The sequence below is a fragment of the Ursus maritimus genome, unplaced genomic scaffold (genome assembly GCF_017311325.1).
Source record: "Ursus maritimus isolate PB19 unplaced genomic scaffold, ASM1731132v1 scaffold_1, whole genome shotgun sequence".
NCBI classification, from domain to species: domain Eukaryota; kingdom Metazoa; phylum Chordata; class Mammalia; order Carnivora; family Ursidae; genus Ursus; species Ursus maritimus.
In genome coordinates, this window is record NW_024423343.1 from 28,704,155 (window position 1) to 28,726,270 (window position 22,116).

The 22,116-nt window shown below is 40.5% G+C and overlaps 1 protein-coding gene across 1 annotated transcript in view; it reads right to left on the reverse strand.

Moving 5' to 3' along the window:
* Positions 1 to 220: 220 nt before the first annotated feature.
* Positions 221 to 22,116, reverse strand: part of ADAM23 (ADAM metallopeptidase domain 23) — a 165,641-nt gene continuing 143,745 nt past the window's right edge. Inside the window, exons 23-26 of the mRNA XM_008687554.2 lie at positions 21,898 to 22,066; positions 19,795 to 19,906; positions 7,429 to 7,519; positions 221 to 424 (exon numbers count right to left, since the gene is read on the reverse strand). Coding sequence (XP_008685776.2) covers positions 376 to 424; positions 7,429 to 7,519; positions 19,795 to 19,906; positions 21,898 to 22,066 — 421 coding nt within the window. The 3' untranslated portion in view covers positions 221 to 375. The remainder of the gene's footprint in view (positions 425 to 7,428; positions 7,520 to 19,794; positions 19,907 to 21,897; positions 22,067 to 22,116) is intronic.

Here is a 22,116-nt window from a genome sequence, read left to right on the forward strand (position 1 = left end):
GAAGATAGTAAGTGCCAGCAGGCTGAGGAAAGAAAAAAAATCATTTGCTATTTTTTAATGGTTCTTTTATTGCACTTAATTTTTTGTTATTGTTCCTTCTTCCTTTAGATAGAAAAAAAGATTCTGAAATAGTTCTTTTTATAACATTGTCTTTTATCCCCTTTTCTTGACAGGTGGGGAGAGGGGTTCTTTGAAATTATTTTCCAAAAGGACAGTTTCCTTGTACCCCATCCCTGTCCCCCAACTTCGGTCCTGTGGTCATTACCACCCAGTGGTCTCGCTTACAGACTTAACAGTTCCGGCAACGGGGCAGCGGGTCTGTCACAGCCCGAATCCAACAGTGCAAGGCACCGCTCACCCAGTGCCGCCGCTGACTCAGATCGGGCCTTGCTGGGTGGGATCGAACCTCCTCTTCTTGACATTTCTTCCAGAGTTGCAGGCAGAGAGGGAAAAATCCACAATATTAATCAGATCGTGAGGAGAGGAGGGTGAGGATAATGACAACGCTAGTTCCAGAGCAAAGTAATCAACTCACACGGGGGCAGACTTCCCAAAATAACCGGAGACACAGAACAGCTCACACGTCTGAATGTCTTGACAACTAGAGCACACGCATTTGTAAAGATCGAAAGGAGCTTCGAGTTGTTCATTTTAAATCATTGGAAGCCTCCGTGGCCCAATTGGTTTCTTAATTCAGAAGTAAAGGATAGGGCTAATTTTAAGCAGACGAACATGACAGGAAGGGCTCTTCCCCCATTCTAGGGGGTCTTAGGGGAGCTACGCAACACTCTGAAGGGCTCCTAGCTGCTTCCTTCCAGGACTCGAGAGTTCTCGATCAGTGGGTCAGCCTTTGCCAAAAGGGCAAAGAGCCTTGTTCTACCCAGTTATCTTGCTGCCTTGATGTGTGAGCTCTTACCCCACCATGGAACAAGCATTTTTCATATAGAATAAATGGAAAACCAGAGCGCACGGTAAGACAGTACACTCCAAGGAGAATGGACACAGGCTCGGGTTGGTTAAGCAAATGCAGCAGTTAAGCTTAGTGGAAATGAGCAAGTTAAAATGACTTGCTCACAGTGTCCAGTCTCCTAAAAAGTGGTTCCTATGTAGAAAAAGAGAAAAAGAAAAGAACCAGCAAGACACTACAAGGCAACAACAGAAGTCGGTTGCAACCTCCCCATGGTCTGGCTTCATGTGGGGCACCAAGCAAGGGGGCTCATGCATTTAGTCTGCGCACTGGGCGGGTGCAACGCTGCCACCGAGGCGTCATGCAAGACGGGAGCCCGAGGAGCCCCCGAGATCCCTCTCTCCCCTGTCCACTCAGGGCCAGCTGGACACCCTTCCAGCCCTAAGTGCCAAAAAATTACAGTGTGCTCCTCCTGCCCCCGCCCCACGTAATTCTAAATAAAAACAATACTGAAGCTCAAAATATGTATAAAGGCATCCCGCAAAGTTCTCGTTTCTCCCAAGATGACCACTTTGATACTTCTCTTTTGAAAGAACAAAAATTAAAAAAAAAAAATCTCCCTTTTAAAGAAAATCTCCCTTTTCTTTTAAAAGTTTTCATTAAAATGGCTTCATTAATGGCCTACGCCTATGGTTTGTTGGCCTAGCAGGTGACCCATTGGTGCAAACACTATTTGCAACAGTGCTACTTCCTGCTTTCCCCCAGTCCCTGTCACCTACAACAACCCTCTTTGGAGTCATTCTTGACAGCAGGCACTGCTGCTGCTTTGGGATCCAAAAGGGACATCTCCCATAATGCACCTGGCACAGAGTTCGTTTGCTTCAGAGCACAGGACCTGCGTCTACTACCCACCCACACTGACAGCCCTTAAGAGTAGGTGTGTAAGGAACAACTCTACCTGGCAGTCACACAGGGAAAAACAAGGACTGCTTGACCCTGAAGGACCAGGGGCTCCAACCAAGGCAGCTATCTGTTGCTGAAACTGGAGAGAAATGTGAAACTAATGTCCATTCAATTAAAAACGAATATTGAGGAACAATTAAGCCAGCTAGCATGTGCATGTAAACGACTACATCGCTCACGTCTAAATTCCCTTATTCAAATTCAGGGAACGGCAGATAAACAGCCATGTCCAGGTCTTCACTGCAATCCCGCTCATTTTTAAATGGAGGTCTGACTTTCCATTTCAGCCTGGCATACAGTCAACCTCCAGTGTCCAAAAGCTCGTGCTCCTTTTCAAAGTCGGTGTTTGAAGTTTAGATTGCATTATTTTAAGGGAAATCTATTCTACAGGGTGAATGGGTCCCCAGGAGGCCACACCACCCTGTAGAGCCATGTATTTCTACAGGAAAATGGACTCTGAATACCAACAGGGTATTTCCTCTATTTCCTCCTACCATTAGGGTCCACTGTATTTCCTCCACAGATGTCCGAGCAGGAGGAAGGCAGGGCCCTGTGAGGAGGACGCAGAAGGACCCTCCCGTGGCAGGCTGACTGTGAGGGTTCCTCACATATCAAGTGCAGAACTGCCACGGTGAACTGTGAGAACTCACCATATACTGAGAACTGCCTGCCCTGAATTTTCGACATGAAAAAAAAATCTTTTTCTTCCATTAATGGGAAAGCACAACCATCACAGGTAGATGGTCGCTGTCTCCCTTTCACAACTGTTTCATTGGAATTCCCTCTGCTCACTAGGATTGGGAAGGCAATGAACTTTCTCATCATAACCCATAAGGTATCTCTGGATCATTACACAGTATTAGCACAATCCGTAAGCTTTGCATTGACCCAGTTTTCATCAATCTTTATGATGTCTGAAAAACCCGTACTTTTGTCTACAATATATGTTATATACATATCCATCTGTACAAAATTAAAACAAAGCTCTTCAGGTAACAACAGCCATCGTTGGTCCATAAAGCCTTTAGTTCTTTCAAGGCTATATATTTACCCACTGCTATCACCTTCCTATCTTTCCACAGTGAGTCATCACCACCTACCAAATACCCTTCACTCAACCCCTCCTACGGGGACCCCTGCTAGGCCACCTTTGACAGTGTTCACTTCCCCAGAGGGCTGAGTCAGGGAGCTGACCTTGGGTCTTCCTGGCCAGCCTGCTAGGTCTGAGTGAGAAGGTGCCTAACCCAGGAGTTGCTGAACTTAAAGGAATTAGGCTCCTTGTTTCCCACTGGGATATGCTCATGGAATTCAGATAAGCAGCAGCTTGGTTTTCCTCATAGAAAGACTAGCTAAAATCGATTCCATTTCCTAGTTCTACAAAAATCAAAAACAAAGCAAGACATTTACTCTTCTGAGAAAATATAATTAGTAATATCAAATTCCTTTCAAATTTCATCCAACTCGACATTCAAAAATTCAACTTTCCTTGTGATAAACTCAGATACGATCCTCCACATATCATTTATGTGAGTACCTTTTCTTTAACCTTTTCTTTAGTATGTCCTCTGAAATGGAACACAGGCCAAACAGAATTGCTTACGGTCAAAATCAGGCTCAGTGAGAACTTGTAACCCAAGTAACTTCTCATAGAGAGGAAATCACGGTTACTACACAGACTTATTAAAGTAACAGTGTTAATGTCGACAGCAGCTCTGCCAGGCATATGACCACTACTGCCACTGAATTACATTGAGAGAGCAAGTGGTGGGAAAGCGGGATGCGGTAATAGGGCTCCATAGTCTGAGGCGGGGTAACATGGTTGGAAGAGCTCAAGACTCCGCCTCAAATCCAGTCAACAAACTGTGTCACTGTTACCTTCAAGTTCTCTTCCTATTATCACCTAGAATTTCTCTTTCTGACGACCACCGCTATGATATTCACCTACTTCATAGGCATGTAAATAACTATATTGCTCACATCTCATTCCTACATTCAAATTTAGGGAATGGCAGATAAAAAGCCATGTCCACGGTGGGAACAGCAATTCTGTTCATTTTCAAATGGAAACATGAAATCCTCTTTTCATGTATTTGTTACCTTTCCTAAGATTTAGAGAAGATGCTACTAAAATGGTCCTGCATCTACTTGATTTTTCTAATGTCTAGTAAAAGCAACAGCCCTAAAAATCAAATCAAGCAGCATTATTATTCAAAACTGCACAGAGCCTATGAGTCTTCATGAGTCAACCAGGACCGAGGTTTGCAATACTCTGCAGCACAGTCCCTAGCTTTACTGTGTGTGTATAGGTGATGGAGAGGAAAAGGAACATGGGAGCAGTGGGCTTGTAAATAGATACAGATTTGGGGGAAAAGTTGGACATATCGGTGTGCCAAGAACCTACCTCCATTTTTCACAGGATTTCTCAGAGAAAAGTACTAACACTCCAAAGACTGAGAATCCATAAACTAACTGCTTCTGGAGTATGGGATTAACTGAAGTTACTACACATTACCTCACGCATCAGAATACGTTCAATAAAATAACCTACCAAATAGAGCATGTTTTTTCTTCTCGGGAGTTTAATGACATTGCTTATGGAATTCTTGTTTGCATTAAGCAAAGCTTGCAGACTCTATTATTCTGCTAGAAAGATTTCATCTAGACTTATATTGTTTTTTTTATCACAATTATCTTGACCAAACTTCATTATCGTTTATTCACACGAAGGTGCAGTCACACATGCATGCACACTCACATAGACTTGTGCTTTTTACCACCTATTTCAGAGGAAATATGACTTAAGAAAAAATCTATAGAGAATGGCAGACATTGTCAGGGGTCAGAGTATAGCTGTTTTCTCATTTATATTTGAACAGTTTGTGTATGATACGACACTTCTTCCGCATTTAAATGACTCACAGTGTTCCACCCCAAGAAATGTGACTTTAGGAAAAAGCAATACTTCCCCTGAGCAGTTAATATGTTCTCCTTTAACCTAAAATTTTATGTACCCTCCAGTTCTTCAGGTGACTTTGCTACTTGCTTTTCTTTTCTTTCTAGTAAAACACAATTCCAGGAAGGATATCCAATGACAGTATTTAGAGCAATCTCTTTTACAAACTATTTTCAACTTCTGATCCTAAATGACCCTCTTTTGTGTTTACACTGAACTCAATGAAAAACTCAAAGACTTTCAGTTCAATTAGCAAATAACTTCTAGACCAATAGTCTCCAAAATTGCCCAAGTGAGGGGGAACCTAACCTGCATCATTGGGCATCCATAGCCTTTTGCAAAGTAGAAGTAGTTATTTAACGTTTAATATAAACCCCATGGCTACTATTAAAATCTAAAGCAAATTCAGATCCTCAGATAGCAACCAAGAGTCATCACAAAGAGCAGAGGCCCCTCCAAGTTCAAACTCCTAACATTGAAGAATCATTCGGTCTTTTCTTTTTTCTTTGCTTTAGGGCACAGAGATCTTCACATTCTCGTGTGCCTCCCTACAATGTTTTCCTTTACAGTAACTGCTGGGGTCACAGGGCATGGGAGGGGCATTGGCTTAGCGCAGCAGTACGCATGTCTGCACCGTAGTCCCCACTCGGCGGTTAGCAGGGGTTGTTTCTCATCTCACTAGGTGTCCACCTCCCCTTCCTTTTCTCTATTCTTCTGCTGATTAGACATCTCTCTCAGATATAAATAATCTGCACAGGGCTTAATCCACTTATATACACAGTGACAAAGGCTTTTCCATTTTTCCCCAAAGAAACATGCAATTCAAGCTGTGCGCTAGGCCAGGCCACTGTTTTGAGGTCCTGCTACAGAACAGTGTTCTTGTCTCCGAAGGCCAAGATGGCAAATTTGGCATTGTGTGTGGCTGGATAGCAAAAGATGCGCAGGACTGTTTTCCAGTCCTTGAAACTGAAGCTTCCTGATGCCAAGAAGGCTTAAGCTTGGGCACAAGCGAAGTTTATTTTTCTTGAAGCATGTTTATGAAAAAGTTCAAGGGAGCATTACAAAATAACAGATCATGGAACTACCATAATGTGCAGTGACTTTTTTACAGTAATATGGGACCAAGAAAAATTCTTGCTTGAATCAGGCTGGCCAAAACCAAACAACAACAACAACAAAAATATGTATGTATTTTGTCATTGTTGTTGTTGTTGTTGTTGTTGTTGTTGTTGTTGTTAGGTACCATAAGTGACTCATTACCTGGGCAATGTTTTGTTAATACCACAATGAGAAATTCAAATTTGAGTTGCCCATTTTGTGTGTGTTTTTAAAACACAATGATGCCAAGACTACTGTTTCAGCAAACAAGTTCAAGTTTACAAGAATCTCTGTAGAAAGGAAGTACCATTTGATAAGAACTTTCCAAATTGAAGCCACTCAACAACTTGTAGGCTTACTCATTGAATCTTAATATGATAACAAAATTAGCAAAAAATGTTGAATGTATTTAAATCATCGTGTGGTTTGTTTTTCCTTCATAGTCAGTTTCTAGTAATATTTTATCTGGTTTCAATATTTTGAATTCAGGATTCAAAATGTAAAGTAGCATAAAGTTCATTAATTAATGCAACTATTCAGATAATTCAAGTAAAAAACTTCCTCTACTGAGTAACCAGATGGAGGCAAAGTGGGTTTTCAATTTAGGTAATGGTCTTATTTCCCACTGAAATTTGTTTTACAGATCTGGTTGGGACTTAATTTATCATAGGGAGTATTTGGCACAGGAAGTTTCATCTACAAATCATAATAATCAAGCCACCACAGTATGAAAAGATATAAAAAGCAATTATCCAATGAATATGAGCTATGAAAACATCTAACCTTGATATATTAGCTTTACAAATTTTGATCATAATTAAGGTTAATTTGTGAATATCTGCCATGTCCATTTGAACAAACTCAGTTCAGTGATCGATGCACAGTCCAAACTAAAAGGTCACTATGGAAACATACCAGTTAATGTGCAGTTAATTAGAAAATATTTAAGTATCACAATGCCACAGATTTCAAATTCCAATGTGAAACCAATTCAGTTGGTTAGGGAATTAATAACATTTTTAAAATCTATTTTTAATAAAATAATGAAGCTTTTCAAATTACAAAGCTACGTATAACGTGTTACGTGTGAAAAAATAATGAACAAATAAATTGTTACTTAGGTTGTGAAAATCTCAACAAATCAGTTTTGAACAGATACAAAGGATTTATATCCACTTATTTCCGACTACCTAGTTTCCTGATCATCACGTATAAAAAGCATTGCTCCTAAAAGCTGGAGCGTCTTCCCCTGAAGAACCTCTACTTTGTTCTCCTTAAGTTCGTGCATGTGAGTGCCTTCTCCATGTCCTGTTCTCCCACTAGCCTGAAGATGACATCTGAGGTTCCATGTCTCTTCTTCTCTAACCCATTTCTCAATAAAAATATTTACTTGTAGCAGTTTACTGCTCAACCTTGCAATCTCGTAGCAGGAACTCAAAACTTGGTTATGTAAGCAGAAAAGAGAAGTGCCAGAGCCACCGAGAAGCAGACATGCGCCGTTGCTTACTTAAATCCCCATCCTGTGCCCCCAAGGACAATAGCTGCTACCAGGATGGCACCAGCGATGGAGCCTATTATGAGATTGGTGGCACTAGGACCTGTGACAAAGGATCATGGGAAGAAAGTCATATGAGCCAACGACTGTCATTACCACAAGGGAAAGGCAGTTAAGCGGTTTCAGGAAGTAAATACCCTGCACAAAAAAAATCGCTAAAGACTTCAATCGCCTTTATCTCCTTAGCTTAATGGCGCTTCCGATGCCATGGAGAGCTACTGCTGGGCTAGGAATGGCTCTACACCTCAAGCTTCTGCACAACTCAGTTCCTTTAAATTCACCTTCCACAGAATGTGAAGCGGCCGGCGCCGCCCGTCTTTCTTCTCCTCCTCCTTCCCAATATCATGACTCAAACAAGCGAAAGAGCACATCACGAACACGGGTGCGTTGGAACTAGCTCGACCTGACTGGCCAATGAGGGCGGGAAAAGAGGGACAATATCCTAACCCAGTGCTCTTTCAAGCAGCATGCCAACTGGTCTGAAGACGACATTTTATTTTTTTTAATCCCCCACGTGGAAACAGTGCACATTTCAAAGTCAGAAGGGTGTTACTAATAGAGATCTGACTTCGATGCCTCGCGCTCAGAGCCGCGTTTCTTCACTGTACAGACCCGTCGAGCGTTGAAACTACGGCAGGAGGTTCCAAAGACAGGATAGGAAGGAAGCACAAAACTCAACTGGGGAATTCTGTGGCAAATGGAAAAAAGATTCTGCAGGTTCAGTTGAGACTATCTTTCAAGTTCCCATGTGCAAGCTGAGGCTTGGAGATAGATTTTTAAAAGGGAGCAGAAAGGACGGCAAGATAGAAAACACAAGGTGGAGTTTCCATCAATTGTCTGAGTCAGAGGTGATACACAGGACAGCGCATCCTCTCTACTCACAGGAAAACGCCTTAGCTCGCGATTTGTCGGTGTAAGCGACATTAACTTTAGTACAAGAATTATTACGAATATCATCATATCCTTTGGGATGCTAATACATAGCTACAGGGCCCCTAACAGCTGAATATCCTGTTCCAGAAGTCACAAAGCCAATTTTGGTACTTTCCCCAAACCCCTCGACTTTGCGAATATATTCACTTCTGTAAAAAAATTCTCTTTTCTGCTCACATCGGTGTCCTCAACTGAGTACATAAACGGATGCCACTTTCAGCAGGACTAAAGTTGTGCGCGTCACGTGTTTTTAACTCTGAGACCCCCCAGTGCTTGCGAGGGCGAGTAGAAAGCTGGGAGGACAGCCGTGGTTAGGGGTGTGGGGCTGTGGTCTCTTCAGGCTCCTGGGCTTGTGACACATTCTTAGGACTAACCACTGAGGTCCTACGGAACACACATCTCAGTGGCCTTCAGAAATGCACGAATTCTAATAACCAGTAATAAGAAAGAAAGAAAAGCAGGCTGGTCACTCTGCATCCAGCACTTACTACGTGCCAGGTGTGATTCTAAGCACGTGACGAATACTAGCTCTTGGGATCTCACAAAAACCAACGAGGTAGGAATTAGGACTACCCCTGTTTAATAGAAGAAGAAACAGTGGCTTCTAGAATGTAGTGACAGAGGCAAGATTTGAACACAGATCTGTCTGACTCCAACGCTTGTGCTATAAATCAAGGGTCAGCAAGCTACAGCCCACCGGCCAAATCTGGCCCCACTTCCTGTTTCTGCGAAGAAATCTGACTGGAGGGCAGCCACACTAATTCATTTTCATGTGGTTTACCAGGTGCTTTTGCGCTTAGACAGCAGAGTCACAAGGTTGTGACAAACATCCTGTCGCCTGTAAAGTCAAAACTATTTACCTACTGGCCCCTTACAGAACGTTTGCTAACCCCTGCTCTACTGAAACATTCCATTTATATATATTTCCTTCCCGCACGGAAACACATTTTGAAACAAACATTGAGAAAATATTTATATTTCTGTGTACATGATGCTTTAGGCACGATTTGCACTTTACTAACTCAGAAAACAGGCTGGGATTAGAATCAATACATAATTCATGAGAAATGATTCCCGATTTACAATTATAAACTAAGGAGTAGAAATAAAAGCCCCCACTCCCCTCCCTCCCAAAAAAAACCCCAAACACACAAAAAAGCCCAAACCTTCCGTCCGTGGAATCCTTAGTGACTAAATGAACATGACACTATCAGCTAAGCCAGGAGGTGTTAAAACTATTTGTACTGTACTATTGCCTATTTTTTTAAAAAAACTATATTTATTATTTAGCAATTATGGCAAAATTTAGAAATCGAAGGAAAACAATCAGCTAATAAACTAAAATAGTGCATCAACCAAGGGTAATAACAAATCTATTTTTAGAAAAAAATACACTTATATGGACTTACCTGTCACAACCAAAAATAGGCACAAACCAACAAGACGGGAAGGGAGGATAAGAACAAAGGCTGGTAACAAGGACCATGCTTTACAACAAATGCCTTGCAGTTTGCCTATCTCTAAGGCTCAAAGGGAAAATTATTAAACTTCATCCCTTAGTTGGCACATTGCAGCAAATCACAATTATGGTCAATAAATAATCTAAAAAAAACACCATTGGAATGATTTTCTTTTCTTTTCTTTTTTTTTTTAAAACTACCTTTCTTCAAGGAGGAATTTCACATAAACGTATATATAAAATTTCCCCTGGAAAAGGAATGTTACTTCTATATATAATCCAGTCAGCAGATCCAAGGTGAAATTTTACAAGACAGAGTTTGTTTTCTCTAAAGATGTTACCTCTGCCATACTACTCTCTTTTCTAACAAGTAAAGAGAAACAAAATATCTTTTCCCGTGTTTCTAGCGGCCGAGTTAACTAGCTTCACAGTCCCTACCAGTGGGATGTGAGTGCCAGTGGGATGTGAGTGAGCAGGGGCAAGTCAAGTCAAAGTCCTTCAAACCAGGGGAGAGAAGGTTCGAGTCATCTTCAACACAGAGCAGGACCTCTGGGCCTGCGTCCCTCTGACTGGGGTCTCCCAGACCCCGAATGGAAGAGCACCTGTGGGCTGTAATTACTGGGACTAAGGAAGAATGTGTGTCATAGTATCAACGTGCCCATCGTTTGGACCAGTTGAGTGCAGGGTATCCGGTGATTTCTTAAGATACTCGTACCTCATGCTTGGCTCACTGGGAAGTGTTCCCACCAGACCCGTGAACACAAAGACAGCACGTGAAGGGCTATTTCTGTCATCTGTAAATGTTCTCTATAATTAGAGGAAGAGGGAAACATTGCAATAATCTTTTGGTCTACAGGTTAGCAACCTCGTGAAAGCACTATCCCATGGAGCACTGACGACTATTCTGAGGATGTGGGCCAAGTACAGAGCAACCTAAATAAAGGCGCCAGAAAAGCCTGTATTTCTGGGAGAGATCAACAGGCAAGTGGCACACAAGTTACTTATTAATGCACCAGCTACTTTTAAGACAAAACCACCAGATAATTTGCAATTGTTCACAGAAGGTTTTGCAGGGTTGGATAAATATCTCTTTCTTCTTCATAATCCTAGGTCCCAAATATTTATGTAAACTTCTAATTTGAATTATCTATTTTATATGAAAAAAATGAAGGCAATATCTTACATATCTTCTTTTAAAAAATTAATCCAGAGCCTCCTCTATCACTATAATTAAGTGGAAAAGGTATTAGTGACTATCATTCAGATTATCTTAAAACGACACTACGATGGTTGATAATTCCTAATTGGATATGGGGGTCTATTTGACTAGTGAAGACTGCACTCATTAAAGGAATCCTAATCAAACACTCGCATAAAAGCATTTTTTTGCCAATAAAAAATAATGACAATAAAATGTCTGTATCTTAAAATTACTTTTATAAGTAGAGGAGCAATGGAAGCTTTTGGACCATCATCTTAGTTGTGAAGACATCATAAGCACCCCAATCTTATTTTATGCCCCACATTGTTCCAGACAGGAGAAGGTTCTTCACTGCACGAGAAAACCACATGACACAAACACATCCAAATCACACCACAGGTTGCACTAGCACAGGAAACACGTCAACGAGACAACACGTGGTAGGGGTCAGGGACGAAAGGTCAGCTCACACACCAGGAACCAAACAGAAACACTCTGAAACTCACAAAGATGCTTACTCTATTCCCCACCCTGTGCCTCCAAAAATCACCCCCAGGGCCAGAATGGTGCCGGCCACAGCACCTATTAGCCTGCTTGTGGCCATGTTCACTGTGTGGAGGGAAAACGGAGATTTTTTTTTTTAACATAGGAAATTAATTACACACTGATTTTGCTAACACACAAAATAATCTATTTAGGAAATGCTTTGAGAGTCAGTTAAATACTGACATCTTTCCTTTAAGATTTGAAATGAAGGTCTATGTACACACTGAAAATACTTAAGGCTAATTTCGATAATTTTGAGGATAATTTAACTTCAAACTCCACAAACCCTTCTTAAAAACATCATCTCTTATAAATACACTTAACCACATAAATAATCTAATTGGCGTTAGAGTTTGTTCCTACAAGGAAGGAGTTGGGATTAAAATGTCTCAAACTGTGTAACAGCAAGTCTGGGTTTTAATTACAAAGTAACAAACCATTAGTATACTTTATAAACTTCTCACACTGCAAAATATGCCTAAGAAGCTACGTGTTCTTAAAATTCAGAGCTTTTTATCCAATTCTGTGAAAATCCTTACAAATATAAAACAGAGTATCTTTGAAATGAAGTGTATTTTCACCTGGAAGAGTGCATTTCACATAACTCTGTCATGTTTGGGCATTTAGGTTTTTTTGTTTACAGTTTCCCGTGCATCAACTATTCACTGAGAGAAGAATGAAGGTCGCCGGGAAGCTTCCGAGCGCCCAGGAGTAGATTGCTGCGTGGAGACACTCCATCCCCGCACATCCCCACTTCCCTGCAGAGATTTCGGAGACGGCAAGAAGGGCCTGCAAGGACCACAGGTCCCCAGGCTGCTCTCCACAGGCAAGATGCAGTTCAGGGTTGAAGCAGGAAGACAGGTTATTTAAGATTGAGTGGGGGGGGGGGCGGTGCAAGCGTGTGGACACGTACACACTTTACCTCATCTCCACGCAAATCAAAGTACTGGCTTCACATCACTTTACTACTGAAAAGAGAGATTCACTTCGGTAAGGCTGCATCGCACAGACTGTGAGCGGCGAGACAATGACGCAAAACAAAGAACCACAATTGGAACTCACAATTTTTTAAGGCTTGATATTGGGTTCATTGACCTTTTTGTCTAACTACTCTCCCACAAAAGAAAGAGAACCTTGGATCTCCAGCCCTGGGAGCAGCTGTACTGCATTTTCTCACAGGGCAAACTATATGAGTGAGACTCTAGTTTTGTCATTAGGTAGGCACAACCTGAGTTGTTCTTAAAAAGCAAAAACGAAAGAAAGAAAGAAAGAAAGAAAGAAAGAAAGGAAGGAAGGAAGGAAGGAAGGAAGGAAGGAAGGAAGGAAGGAAGGAAGGAAGGAAGGAAGGAAGGAAGGAAGGAAGGAAGGAAGGAAGGAGGGGAGGAAGGAAGGAAGGAAGGAAGGAAGGAAGGAAGGAAGGAAGGAAGGAAGGAAGGAAGGAAGGAAGGAAGGAAGGAAGGAAGGAAGGAAGGAAGGAAGGAAGGAAGGAAGGAAGGAAGGAAGGAAGGAAGGAAGGAAGGAAGGAAGGAAGGAAGGAAGGAAGGAAGGAAGGAAGGAAGGAAGAAAGAAAGAAAGAAAGAAAGAAAGAAAGAAAGAAAGAAAGAAAGAAAAAAGAAAGAAAGAAAGATAGATGGGAAACACAACAGAAAACAAAGCCTACTGAGGGCATTGAGGGGAATGGAAAGAAGACCAACATATAAGGTGGTGGTGATGTTTCCCAAATATGACAATATATTAGAATCCAAAGGAACCTACACTGTATCTCAGATTTCCAAATTGTGAAGGCTAATACTGGATTGATTGGAAGGCATTAAAGATATAAGTACTCATTTTTTTTTTAAGATCTTAGAAAATCATTGCCAAATACTAAATTAACAAGGATACATTATTTTGTGATTTTTTTTTCTTTTTTCTTTTTTTCGCTTAAGATTTGGGCATTGGCCCTCAGAGCCAAAATGCATGAAAGTCCTATCACCTCTTCAATGTTGACATAAGCTACAACACTTGATAATGCTAAATTGTCGGAAACATACACACACCGGTAAAATACGGTGCTAAATGAATATTTGTTAACTTTTAAAAACTGTAACTGCATGAATGATGAATAAAATAGCAATTTAAAGAGGCTTTTGTGTTTGCTACGGATGTAACTTTTCACTGTGGAATCAAGAAAACGAGGCCATCTGTCATGTGGGTTTTAGAAACTAACCAGGGGAGCTACCGTTGAGTCAAATACGCATTCCAGATAAACAGTCTACAATCTCTGCTGAGCACGATTATCTCCAAATTCTTCACTGATACGCACTCTAACAGCAAAGCAAGATAAAGTGGGAAAAGAGCTTTTTCAAAAGTATCCCCCCTCCTCCTTGTTCGCCCGCCTTCCCTCCCACGACCCTTACTTCTGATACACGGAAAATGCATGTAGAGTACTCTTGACTCGTTATCATGACACTTAACAGGGCTATCTCTTCCAGCGGGTCATGACTCAACCTGCTTTTAAACTGACATGAATTAATTTTGAGTGGCTCACAAGTGGGTGGATTTTTACACGGGACAAATTTGAAAACTGAGGGTTCGGCTGCTCCTCACAGCTACAGAGGATTTATCTTCTTATTAAAAAAACAAAACAAAACAAACCATTGAACCTTTGGGGGTCTGTGCTGTGCTGTCATTTTACGTCTGGACTAATTTATTAATGACATAACTGTAATTGTTCGTTCATTCACTCATTCATTTGTTCATCTGTTATCTACTAACTGTCTTTTTTTGTTCCAGGAACTATGCCAGGCCCATGATGATGCACCTTATTTTTCTTTGCCTCCCACCAAACCTGGAGACGGAAGTCGTAAAGACTCTAACCAATAACACAGTCCCCCTATTAGGGACTCGACTTCGTTCCCTAACTCTTTTAACGTACTTACTCCACATTATAACTTGTTTGTGGAAATTCTTTATCACCTAGCAGTATGTCTTCATTTTTGTTAATTCATTAATTTCTGTTGTTTGTTGGTTTATTATTATCATTTGGGTTCTCTGCCTATCTAGGATCATGCGTGCTAAAAGGCAGAATTTTTTAATAAGCGTGTAGTATTAAGATACAAACTATAACTTTCCTCCTTTTCATAAGACTTTCTACTTTATATGTAGAATTCTTCCACAGACAAGTCATGCTTCAGACAGCGTGAAATTGTGCTTTTGAAACTGAGTAGTTGGGTTTTTTTTCATACTTTTAGAGAGTTTCTGAAACAAAAAGGCCCATTATTTCATCCATGTGATTCTAATGACCAAAGGGGCTATAATCCTGCATCCCTTAATACTTCAAAGGCGGGAGACATCAAAGCCATCATTTGTACTCTATAAGCCAAAGTTCTTTCTGCAGGGATTTCTGATTTTGCTAAAATTTAAGATTAGAAATAAATACTAAATATGCTCTTTATACTTAAGAGTATAATAGTGGCATGGCAGACAAATATGTGTTTTCTGGCTCCATATTTCAATGTTAGACACACAATCAGATCTCCTTACTCTTTTTCATGAAATTAAAAAACAAATTTAAGTTCATTTTCCGATACATTGGGACAAATGTCTAAAAAAGATGAAAAACAAATTATTTCATATAAGAAAACTATTTCAGTCAGTTTATACCGCCAATGAAAAATATCATGGAGTTTTTCTGAACTCAAACAAAATAAACTCAGTCACGAAAAAAATTTTAAAGCTGGTAAATCCTTAGGTTATTGATGAGGCCATTATTAATGAGAAAAATACATAGGTGATACATAATTATACATGAGCATAATCATACATGGTAATCATAATACTTCATATGTAATCATCTGAACTACAAAACCAAAGATTAGTACACTCACAAAGGAAGTTATCAACAAGATATATGAAAAGGCACATGGAAACACTAAATAATACCCCTCAAGGCATTAAGACTTGGAAATTATTGTTTTCAAAATACTGAATGTTAACAATATAATATTCCCGTGACAAGTAATGGATCAGCTAACCAGCTTAATCATTACCTGGTTACTGTTTCACCCCTTCTACTTACTGCTACGCTGGGAGACCCAGCAGGGTAACGGAATACTCCGCTTTAAATGAGGCAGCGCATAATGACAGAAAGAGCATTCGGCTCAAGATCAGGTGACCTATGTTTGATTCTTGGCTTTGTCCCTATCTAGCGGTTAACCCGGATAATTCAGTTAGTTTTCTCAATTGTAGAACAGTGGGTCTGGACTGAATGGCCCCTGGGGCCCTTCTATCTCTCATTTGAGGATTATGGACATAATGAAAGGGGCTGGTTAAAGCTCCCAGGAACTGTCTCTGCCCTTCCTTATCAGTGAAAACAGGTGATATGTTCCAGTTTCTTCTCTTCTGTCCTGTAATGGTGATACAAATCATGCAACGAGAGACGTTCCATCGTATTGCATAACAAGCACCATGCAAAGACGCCCACAAACTGTCAAAAGTTACCAGTACTTCTACTGGCTCTCCCTGCAGCAGGTGGGAGCTCCAGGCCTTTTTAAGGGTGCAAACTTATTCTACCCCATGAGGACAAACCAAAGTAATGTCTCTCCATGAATTCAGTGGACACATGCTGGGAGAAGAGGGACCAGAAGAGTCTTATGTGAAATAAATGGCAATGTGGAGAACATGAGTGGAATAATGTGTAAGAGAAAATCCTTTTTTAAAAAAATCCCTGCTCACATGGTTTTTGCTTTGAAATGCTATTTCCTGTCTTTTAATAATTTTGCTTTGAGAAGTTGGAGCAAAGAAACCAGTGTGCTTTAAACTGTGGGTCAACAAGTGCACAGTGACTTCAATGGCAACATTTTTATGTGTGCTTTTTGTTGTTGTTGTTCCTTCTCCAGACGGAGAAGATGAAATTTTATTCTTCCAGAAACTTACTGTTAAAATACCCCAAACACATTGGCTCATTTCTGATGCCCTCAAATCAATCGAAGCAGAGTCACAGAGTTCTCCTTGATTCTTACTAAGCAGCCTTCAAGTCAGAGGCCAGCACTTGGATACAATTTATCTTTTATGCCCATGTTAGGAATAAAAAAGGCAATATTTTCATTTTTCTTTTTGAAATTTTTTTCTCCCTAACAAGAAAACACACTGAAATTAAGTAAAACTAAGTATTTTTTAAATATCTGTCACTGTACTATCCAGAAAACCTTCATCTACAGAGAGGACAGGCCGGATCATTTGGCTGTTGCCCATTACATATGGCAAGCGTTTGAGAAGCACCCACTGTGATCGGTAAGGCAAGTGCCAACCAAACTAATTTGATCATGAGAAAGAATATACGGCAGTTAGAGGAAACCCAAGGTACTTCACAAGCGGCCGAACCTACACTCAAGAAAGTACCAGGTTGTTTCAATATCTGGAGTTCACGACCTGCTCCTCTTCCACAAGGCAATACAACAAATGATTACTGATAAGCTGAAAATCAGCACCAACGTGCACCATTTTATTTCTTCCACATGTTCCCAGTGGGAAAGGACGTAACATTTATTGAGTGCCTACAGTATGCCGAGGATATGCAGTCATTTGATTGTAGATGGTCAATATATATTTGCTATCTGGATAGAATTAAAGTCCGTAGTTTCTCTCTTACCATTTTCTTTTAACAGAGTACCAAAAATAAAATCATAAAACTCACTACACGGTGTTAAACTTTGATTTCTGTTGTTTCTCGTTTTACTGGTGTATTAACAGAGTTTTTTATAGAGGCTGGAAAGATATTAATAACCATTACAGACAGAGCTATTATTTAGTCATACTAAAATTGCTTGCCTTTTCTGGAAATCTAATAATTTACAATAATGACTGCTCTTCATTTGTAGTAATTAATGGCTTTTTTCAATTTAATCAAGATTACCAGAGTCACGAGGATTTTAACAATTTTAGAACCAGTGGGCGCCTTTACTTTAGTGACTCCATCACCTTCGTTAAAAATGAAAAAAGAAAACATGCAACAGAAAAGAAATATACCAGGATGTGTATCCTGATTACCTCTGAGTTGTGGAATTAAGTGTGATTTTTATTTCCTTTTTAATCTTTTCTGTATTTTCAAAATTCCCTACAATAAATAGGTTATTACTTGAATGGTCCTAAAAGTTATTTTTAAAACAAAATATAGACTAGCCCCCGGGGACAAGGAAAACAAGATGGAAGGCAGCCGTGAATCTCCTCTTCTCCGGAATGCAGTTGCTTACGCCTCCAACTAAGCTTTCTAGGCATGGGGGGGGGGGGGGGGGGGGGGGGGGGCGGTGAGGGAGTGGGGAACAGACAGAACCAGACACCTGATAATCCCCTTCCCCACCTAATGGAAAAGGACAGAGGCTAAGCCAACTGAGCTCTGCTCATCTCTTCAGGCATCTTCATACATCACTTGAAGAGACAGCTTCCAGACCTTTAGGAGAACGAAGAGAAACTAACATGCCCTGGAGAGAAAATATGGAAAGCGCGAACGTCTGCTTCCCTTGTAAGAGCTTTACATCTGCTCTAAATCTAACTTCTGAAGGTGGATCCAAGAATTTTTTGTTCCAGTTTTAAGGTAACTAAAGACTAAATGTAAAAGTGGAACTGGTTCCTTTTTACAAATAGAAGAAGGAGAGCAGAAATAGACTGTGAGGGCGTGACCATGATTCTTACAGAATTTTAAGTTCATGGGCATATTCTGCAAATGCATGGGGAGTGTTAAACACACCCACTATTACTGAACATTACACATGCGCCCGGACCAGCTAAATCTCTTCAGGAATTGAGGACCACGGAGCTTCACACACTTTTGAAGTCAGATTTTCTCATATGGACAATGCTGAAGTTCAGAGAGTTTAAATGAGCTTTCATGCAAAACTAAGCAGATCAAAATGATACTATTTCTACATGTATTTTCCTACCTGCAGGAAAAAAAATTATGACAGTTATTTATAAAATACCACTAGTGGTACCATGAAGAAGAAGCAGCTGAAGAACGATGTCACTGGGTGCACCCTTTGTTCTAGTAACGATGTCACTGGGTGCACCCTTTGTTCTAGTAACTCCGGTTTCTCAGGTACAGTGCTATAGGTGCTGCAGTAAGCCTGTTGCAACTGATGCATTTTTCAGATCTTTGAAAATCATACGAGGGCTTGGGAATGGGGGGAATAATGAGAAAATGGTTACCATGTTCATGGTGACAAAGACTACATTACAACACAATATAACGGAAGAGAATGGGCCTGAGACTGGGCACTTGGGTCTTTGTCCCAGCCTTGTCTCTGGTTACCTGCATAACTATAGGATGTCACCTGAGCTCAAGGCCTAGGTGTTTTCATCTGCAAAACAAGGGTGGCTCTAGATGGCCACTGAGACTCTAATTCTAAAATTCTAGGGGCACTTGGCTGGCTCAGTCGGCTGAGCATCTGACTCTTGATTTCAGCTCAGGTCATGATTTCAGGGTCATGGGACAGAGTCCTGTGTCAGACTCCATGCTCAGCACAGAGTCCGCTTGAGATTCTCTCTCTCCCTCTCCCTCTGCCCTTCCCCACACTCTAGATAGATAGATAGATAGATAGATAGATAGATAGATAGATAGATAAAATCTTTAAAAAATAAATTAATAAATTCTAATTTCTCTCCTTCTGATGGCTGATTAAAACAAAGTCCAGATCTTTCATGTTCTCTTTGAAGAATTAAAGTTATGTGAAGATTTTCAACTTCTTTCTCACCAAAGTGTGTTTAAACAGAGCATAAAAGACTGCCACCTCCCTCTGGAGGAACTCAAATATTGAGGAATGACTAGAGTCTCATGTCAGCCAAAAAGATCGTACCTATTAGAAAACTGGCATAGCATAGACAGACTGTAGAGTGATTAACGTTTGTGATTATGAAAAAGGTTTAAAAGAAAGAAAGGAAACTGGAAGGAAGGAAACTGGTATATTTACTTCTTCCTAATCTCAGTTCTAAACTAAGGCGAAATTCAAACACTTTTCTTTTGATACATCATTCTAGAATCCTTAATTCTGCAGTAACATGAATTATATATATGAATGGCAAAAAAAAAAAAAAGATATTCTGATGTGTCTCTTTTCAAATCTATTAAGTTGTTATATTGACACCTTTGGAAGAGGACCAACAAATTCAGTATGCAATGAATTGAACCTGAAATCACACAAACCCTTGGGTCCTTCATCCTTGGGGGGGTGAAGGTTCCTAACCGGATCCCGGATGCTGCAGTCTGTCCCTGCCCAGGTGAAATCACAGATGCAGGTGGCCTCATTACTACATACCTGGAAAGAACAAAGAACAGAGATGGCACATTTTCACTGTGCTTTTCTGAATAATGGCAACAAATGCAAAAGAGACACAGAGCAGGGCAGAAGCTTTGAAAAACCATTTTGAGTTTTTAAGTCTCCCATGGTTGACAAGGAGAGACAATGGATACATTAAATTGTTGAATGGTGGTTTTTTGTTAAGTAGAGAGAGATAAATATTAAAAAGAAGAAAACTTTTAATTAAATGTTAATTGCTTATGTTGATATTATTTAAGTGCACAAATGGCTGATGATGTAGTTTTTTCCAGAAGTAATTGTTTCCAGGAACATAGTTTAGAAACATATGCTTAATTTAAGAAATTAACAGATACTGGGCTCCGGTGGCAAGGCCAGCGAAAGACATAAATCACCAATGCACTGTCCAATATCACGTTCCTTTGGTAGCACTGTCAGCCAAACCCCGCCCACCGCCCCTGCCCGCCCGTGGGATCACTCTTCTCTCAGTCCGCCAGGCTGAAGACCCTCCTAGCATGATCTTTTGTCTCCTTTTGCTTGTCCTGGAGACCAAATAGCATGCTGGAATGGGCTTGTGATTAGATGAAATAAACCACCATCTGCAAACCAGAGACAGAGGTGTTTAAACTCTTATACGCCTCTGAGATACATTCAGACACTGATCAGTAGAGATGACTATATCAGTAGGTTGACTATAAGCTTATTGCTGTGAGAAGCTTTTAAACTGGAAATGTTACATCACGATTATGATTAATGAGGCTGAATTTGACCTTTCATTTAACAGGATGAAAAAGTAGGAGGGGTAGCAGAGAATGAAGGGCCTCTTTGAGCATTAAGTTTTATGATGTTTCCAGAGCAGTAACTGAAAGGTCTGTCCAGTGCTTTTATTTTGACACAGCGATGATGGCACATTGACTATGTGCTAAGCACTGATGCTGAGCGCTTTATATAAAGCATCTAATTTAATCCTCACAAGAGCAGCCTGGTGGCTGAGAAAGGGTAAGTGACTTACCCAAAGTCATCAGGAGAGCAAGAAGCAGAGCCAGGACTCAAACCCATGGCTCTTTCTAGCCTCCAAATCCATGCTCTAAATCGCTAAGCTATACTGCCTCCCCCTGTGAGCCTAGGATGCAACCAAACCCCAAACTCTAAATAGTTCCTGGGCATGTCCTTCCTAGGCCTCTCTACCTTGTTCTACTCCACATGCTCTGCTAGCTCTATTCTGAATTATGTTTACCTTCATTCCAGCATCTTCCTTTTATATTATCACTCTCAATTTCTTCATGTCTTTTTTTCCATTTCTAAAAGTCTGTATAAATTTTTGAAATATCTTTCTTTGACTAAGCCAATTTAAATAATTATTAAAATTTGTGTCTAGATATTAAGCCTAGGTTTGCCAGGCAGTGTGTGCCTAACCAGTTTTCATAGAATTACAAAAGCAATTCACTCAATGAGGAATGTCGTTCATAGAATTACAAATCCATGCCGGTGTGAGCAGAGAAGGCCACCTTCTCTTCAGCTGACAATGGTCGGAGCATAACCATACAACTTGAAACATGTGCATTCTATCAGTGATCCGGCCTCTAGTCTAAGTGATCTGGCACACACAGATACTCAGAATACATGCTGAGTAGCTAAAACGGAATCACCGAGAAGACTAAAGTTACTTTGAACATTTCAAAGTAATTCACATGGGGTCTACAGTTCTTTCAGGAACCATATCAATTTTCTTCCGACTCTTTCGATGTCAAGCTATAGACAATGTGGTGGATACAAACAGCCAGTGATAAAAGAAACAACAAAATAAAACCATATCAGTACCTATGGGTATTATCCTTAACAGATAAGGATACTAAGGAAATCATCATAGTCAGGGCATAGATACTGGCAACACTCACAAAAGGAGAATGGCTTGAATGGAATTCTGATCACTGTGAACTTTGAGGATGCCAGACAATAAAGTTTGAACTGGAACACAGATGCCTACTTACCCCATGGCCTGAACAGACTTTACCCTTGGAATCGAGTGGGCAGCTACTCATATTTAGGGCCTGAATCTGTAGGCACTTCCGATCTAAACACATCATGGATGGACCACATGGCGTTCCATCTTCTACATAGCCCACATCTGTATCATCATCTAAAATCACATGAGCACCACTAAAAGGAGAAAGGTATTCATACAACCATTAGCACCATAGTTAGAAAGA